The following is a 6,548-nucleotide window of genomic DNA, read 5'->3' on the forward strand; positions in this document are numbered from 1 at the left end:
TCATAACATTTCAGGTTGAGAGCCAAGTCCCGTCCTTGTGTTGGATGGGAAGCAGAGGAGCGGGAGCCCAGCCTGCCCTCTCTCCTCCCTGGAATGCTGGAGCCTTCTTTAGGGCATGATGCTTTATTTTGGTCCTATTCCCCCAACTCATAAATGGTGAAGTGTATATATTAAATGCTTCATTCTCTTTTGGAGTAGTAAAGAATGAGATAATTTCATAGAAAAATATCCCTGAGCTTAGTTATCCAGTATAACCAGTATAGCCTATAGGTACCCTAATTTCTCAAAACAGACTATGTATGTCACTCTGAAAACACTGGCATTTGAAACTGAATGTGCTTCTCATTTATTTTAATTTCATTTCTTTGAAAATTTTTCCCCATTTTTTTTTTTATTTTTGGCCAATATCAGAATCAGGCATACTTCATTTAATCTATATTGCAAAGAGTTACATGTTTTCCTAATCAAATCACCATTCACAGTATCCTGACCTGTTTGTTGTTTTTTTTTTTTTGCTTTCTTTCTTTCTAGCATACAGAAATGCTGCAGAAATAGTTCAGTATGGAGTAAAAAACAACACCACCTTTCTGGAATGCACACCAAAATCTCCTCAGGCTTCTATTAAATGGCTGCTACAGAAAGACAATGACAGGAGGAAAGAGGTGAGTAATGTGAGCAGGAGCTCTGGGAGAATCCTCAGTCAGCATCACATTCCCTCCCCAGACAAAGGCAAGGGACAGGTTGTGTTTTTGTCAGGCAGTCTGGCTACAGTGAAGATGGAGAATTTGTGTGGGTGCAGGACCGTGCCCATCATTTACTCAAACTTAGAAGAGCAGGCTCAGTACAGCTGGGACTTCAGCCTCAGTCCCACTGATGTCTGTCAGATCAGAACAGCAACCAGAAAATTAAAGAATCTTTGCTTCACACTTTACAAATTGCAAACTGAAGGTTTGCAGCACTCAGAACTTCTTATTGATCTAAGGAAATAGGCACAAAAACAATAACTTGTATAAAGTTCAGGGAGATGTCAGCATGCAGTAGCTCCTCTGTGCTATTGAAGAGATAAAAGGCAAAAGTGGGAGAAAAGTGAAAGATTTCTTTAGCAAGAAGCCAGTCCAGTCTAAGAACACGTATTGACAAAAGCATTTCCTCACCATGGTGCAATCACATTTTCCATTACTGCACTCTCTAAGGCTCTCAAGTTTCAGCACTGTAATATAGTGTATGATTGTTTATGGGGAATGTGCCTTCCTTAAGTAATGTAAAAGGGGAAAAAATCCATTTCAAATCCAAGGCACTTACTATATGGATAAAAAGAAACATCTTTCAAAGGGGACTTTTAAGTAATGTGGTGTCTGTTGATATATTAAAAATACTGTAAAGTATTATTCTCCTATCAGTCCATTTAAAAAAAACAAACAGAGGGGACTTGCAAATGTCTCATGGAGTTTTCTAACTATGCAAAGACTCAAGCCATGTCCTGGCAATAGGTGCAATTCTTTAACTCATTACTTCAGCAGAACATCTCCCTTTTTTCTTCTCATGTTCAGTAACTGCATTTGAATCAATGCACTTTCAAGGTACAACAAGCAGAATAAAACAATCAAAGTGTTAATTAGTTTTCAAGCTCTCAGATTTCTGGAAATCTTCCACAAAGTCTACAAAAGTTTACAATAGCAGAATACCATAATAAGTAAATTAGTTCCCTGGAGAACAGAATATAATGCAAAGTTGAGTAGCAAAATAGAAAAACCATTCAGAAAAATACCAGCAGTGATTTCCTCTCATAACGGATTGAACTACCAATTCTTACTTCATACTGATATGCTAAGGGACATCTGCACATTCATTTATAGTTGGATGATAACAAGCTCTGGTAGCTTGCTTCTTTCAGATGATGTGACCATCTCCTGGGACAGTGCAGAGTCTGAAGGCAGAAAGGAAATAGGAGAGTACCTGTGCTCCTGGTTCACGCTGAGCCAAGTCCCACTTGAGACCACTGTGGTGATAATTTTATACAAGGCTAGAGACTCTGCAGAGCAGATAGAGTTCCTCAGCAGGAACCTGCTCAAAGTCAAAATATTTAATGAGAAGCCACCTTGAGTTCAGTGCCAAATTAGCCTCCCTGGTCCTGCACCTTTCTTCCACTGAGTCTCAGCAACAATCTCTTGATGCTGAAAGAGACATTCTCAGGAGTACAGCAGGGCAAATAAAAGTTCATTTCTTCAACTCTGCTATTTGAACATTATGAAAACTTCTATTTCATGTGGTTTCCGGATTTTCATCTTTGTCTACATCCTGATCATATTTATTCTAACTAAGAAATAAAAATATTCAAGTAATTTTCTTTAGCAACTCTTGCCTTCCTTGAGATAAGGTCTCTCCTAACGGTAGCAATATTGGTGGTGTCTTGAAGATAATTATATAAAAATGTAGTGACTTTAAGAAAGCTATGTTTGAAGTGAAGCTTCCCAGAAGGTCCAATACTCTGTTGTTCCATAACCTTCCCTAAAAGGTTCCTTCTGCCTTTTTTCTCTCTAGGTCAAGCTGAACGAGAGGATCATAGCCACTGAGCACGGGCTCCTGATCCGCTCTGTGCAGGACAGTGACCGGGGCCTTTACCACTGCATCGCAACAGAGAACAGCTTCAAGCAGACCTTGGCAAAGATCAATTTCAAAGTCTTGGATGCAGAGATGGTGGCTGTCATGACTGACAAGTGGTCCCCTTGGAGCTGGGCCAGCTCGGTGCGAGCGCTGCAGTTCCACCCCAAGGACTTTGTGGGGGCTTTCAGCCACTCCGAGATGCAGATGATTAACCAGTACTGCAAAGACAGCAGGCAGGCAGGGCAGCACAGGGAAGAGTCCCAGAAGATGAGAGGGGACTACAGCAAACTGAAGGCCCTTATCAATAGCAGAAAAAGTAGAAATAGAAGGAATCAATTACCTGGATCTTAATTTTATTTTATAGTAATAGGTATTTTTGTCCTCAGTGTAGGGGGCTTATATTTGTCTATTGAGAACAAATTTGTGCAAATCTGATAAAAAATTAAATTAAAATCCAGCACACCTCATAAAAGATCTGTCTCCCGATAAAATGCAGTGTAACCTAACTAAAGAAAATAACTCAGAGCATTTTCTTTCCTGGATGCTTAGTGACTCTAGGCTGGGCTCTGTCCTAGAAGCAGCACTGGGTATGCATCTTAAACCAGATTCATCTTAACAACAGTATTTAATTACAGCTGAATAGAATTTTTTACAAAATCAGTGCATTGTCTTGCAAGTCTGGAACCGTACCAATTAGTCTGGTGGTGAAAGAATCTGGGTTAAGATGCGTCCTCAGAGTAGGATGGTACTAAGATTTCCTTGCACTGCCTTTAAGAGCATGAGTTTCTTCTTGTTTGCTGCTCAATATTGGGTTTACAGCTTTCACTCATCGATCAAATCATGTCAATGCATGACAGGAAGCAAGTAAAGTGTAGTAGAAATGTTTCATTTGCTCAGAGGTCAAATGAAGGAACAAACAGAAGGAAAACAAAGAATTTATACTTTATCAGAGTAAGCACTGATTATTGTGCATAGTATGAGTTGTAATAAATTAATGAGTTCTGGAATGTAACTTAAAATATCTCTGCTCATCATATTGATTTTTATTAAAATAGGGTGTCCTATAACACTACATAGCTTTATAAGAGGCACAAAGGTAACATGAGAATGTTCATTATACATACAATTTTGAAAAACACCTAAGTGACTTAGGTATTTTAGCTACTTTTCAAAGGATTACACTCCAATTTCTTTTCAGTGGACAGAATGTAGATATACTGTATAGTGCTTGTTCATAAATGAAAAATATAGATTATCTTTATTCTGTTCCATGATTAGATTGGAGCTGGTCTGCAATGTGGAAACAAGTCATAAGTGTCTTTAAAAATTTTAAAACACTATTTTTTCAACTTTTTTCTCAAAGTTGCAAATATTTTAACTAGAATTTTCTAATTAAACCATTCCCATTTTCCAGTCTTTGTACCCTTATTCTTTTCCAGGTTATTTTCCAAATTTGCTCCTACTTTCAGTTCGCTGCTGAAAAGCAGATCAGGAAAAGAAAAGAAAAAAAAATGAATGAGGGAAAAATAAAACTGAAAAATGGGTTTGGGTCAAAAACCAAAACCTATAACTTGAGAGGCATGTTCAAACAGAAATCTTTTGTTTAAGAAGCAGCTGTCAGGTTAATGAAGCAAGTTTTGTTGAAAATTGTGTGAGTGTGCACAAAGCTATGCTAGGAAAAGCAATCACTTTTTTTTTTTTTTTTAATCAACACAAATGCCAAAAAGAGGGACAGATCATCAATCCTTTCACTTTTAATGTAAGAGTGTTCTGTAAGCCACTGAGTCTGTTCAAAACAGTAACAGGGATTAAAAATGTATTAGTACCTTAGAAAAATCACAATTATTTATGACATTATACAAAAATATTAACTGATGTTCAGCTCAAAACTGAGCTATGTTGTTAAAATCCTGCTTTTAATAGAATACTCTGGGATGAACTCAACAGGGCATGGGGAAACACTTCTGGGTTTGTGTGAATTCAGTCTAGTGCAATGGAGGTAACACTGGTATTTACCTGCCTATAGTTGGATTGTCACTTTATCACCACCTCATGAAGGATAGCTGGGAAATGAGCTCTAATCACACCCTTTAAACAGTTTCTAAGTCCCTTTGATGCTGGCAGGAGCTCTTTGAACTTGAGTGGTTCATACTGCTTGCATGGCAGGGCCAGCCTGCTCTTATTTTGCCATCTAGTTAAGTGATCTCCTCACTCACTCAGGGCCTAAATGTGTATTTCTGCAATATTTAGCCATTGATAACTAAGGTCCTTCTTATGGAAACTGACCTCCATGAGATGGAATTTGGCTCCAAGAGCTGGCAAAGTAGATTCTGGAGGAATCTGGGGGTTTTTATTATTTTTTTTTTTTTTCCCCTGAATATGACTGACTTCTGAAGTGTGTAAGTGACAAACCAAAAGTTGAGTGGCATGGAACAGAACTACCTCCTGGGATGACAGTAGTGCATATTCTCTCTATGCTGCCATGCTTTCCCTGTCTCTCCAGCAGATTCACTGTGGAGTTAGTGTGATACTAATGTCTGTTGTGAGCATCAGAATTGCTTCCAGATGGAATACAGTAATTAATAGGTATTTAAGGGTACAAATTGCTCTGTAAGTGGTTAGGTACAGTGATATTTTAATAGGCCCCCATTAGGCCTCAGAAATTACAGTTACACTTTTCCAATAGAATATTGGCAATAAGGGATTCCATTAAAACAATCAGCATAGCTCAGAGTTTCGTATGATTATAAAATAATATTTTTAAAGCTGCTTCATATACCATTATTATGGTATGACTGTTTAAGGGATTATACTTAAACTAACATTTTTCCTGCTGCATGAGAACTCCAGTATATGAATACAATAAGCTTCTGTCAGTGCATAACTGGTCCAAGCCTCCATGCTTTAGAAGCCTTCCTGCATGTATAGAGAAGTCAGGAGCCAGATGCTCAGCTGGTGTAAACTGAAGTTACTAATGTAACTTCCTTACTGTCCTTATAGCTACTGGGGTTGACACCAGCTGGGTGTTTGGCCTTAAATGTACAGAAAAGACAAACTGCAATTTTTGTTTAAAATAGCCCCTCTACTGTAGGTAACACCAAAACTTAAGACTATAATATTATTTGTGCTATTTAATACTTCCTATTTTAAGGATTTCTAAATAATGTATATAATTTTATTCCTTAAAAAAATGCAAAAGTAAAATGACTTCTAGGCATAACTTCACCAAATGTAAAGATGTGTTCTCTGCCAAGAACTTCACTATGTATTGTTATTTTTTTTTCCTTTTTATTTTGTGTAGTTTGTAAAGTTTGCTGAATTCTTGACCTAACAATGTGTTCTTTGCAATTGTTGTTACTGTAGATATGTGTGTTTTATTAAGAGAATCTTGGTTTTAAAAGTGTAGTTATGTGTATAAGTTCCTAGCATGATGAAACTGTCACGACAGTGAATATGCATCATATAGTGTGTAAGAAAGAACAAAATGTAGTTTAACATAGTGCTATTTAATTGAATATCTAAAATTCCCAACAAAATAAAGTGTGTTGCAACATCTTAAAAATTTGTTGGTTGGCCCCTTAAGGATGTGCATTAAAAAAATGTTTTTCTTTTTCTTTTTCTTTTTTTTTTTTAAAGGAAGGAATCTGAAAAACAATTCTCTAAACTTTCTAAAGAAGTTCAAGAAAAAAATTGGAGCCTCAGGTATTGTAGCTGATCAGGGTTACTTTTATTCATTATTAAAAAAAAGAGACTAAAAAGATTTGTTTTCTCCTAGGAATACAAAGTAAATCAGAAATGTCTGATGGAAAAAGGGGAGTGAAGTGTAAATGGATTTTTTTATTTTATTACACTGCGAAAAAAAACCAACAAAATATGAAAAAAAAAAATAAATTCTCCATCTATCTCTGCAGGCTTCTGGGGCTGCACCACAGGGTGGTGCACAC

The 6,548-nt window shown here is 37.0% G+C and overlaps 1 protein-coding gene across 3 annotated transcripts in view; it reads left to right on the forward strand.

Moving 5' to 3' along the window:
- Nucleotides 1-6,166, forward strand: part of SEMA3C (semaphorin 3C) — a 115,938-nt gene extending 109,772 nt beyond the window's left edge. For all 3 annotated transcript variants that reach the window (XM_086886623.1, XM_086886624.1, XM_086886625.1), the window contains exons 17-18: nucleotides 532-662; nucleotides 2,542-6,166. In XM_086886623.1, the coding sequence (XP_086742749.1) occupies nucleotides 532-662; nucleotides 2,542-2,955 (545 nt within the window). In that variant the 3' untranslated portion in view covers nucleotides 2,956-6,166. The remainder of the gene's footprint in view (nucleotides 1-531; nucleotides 663-2,541) is intronic.
- The last annotated feature ends 382 nt before the right edge of the window (nucleotides 6,167-6,548 follow it).

Source organism: Cyanistes caeruleus, chromosome 4 (genome assembly GCF_971803275.1).
Source record: "Cyanistes caeruleus chromosome 4, bCyaCae1.hap1.1, whole genome shotgun sequence".
Classification (NCBI taxonomy): Eukaryota; Metazoa; Chordata; class Aves; order Passeriformes; family Paridae; genus Cyanistes; species Cyanistes caeruleus.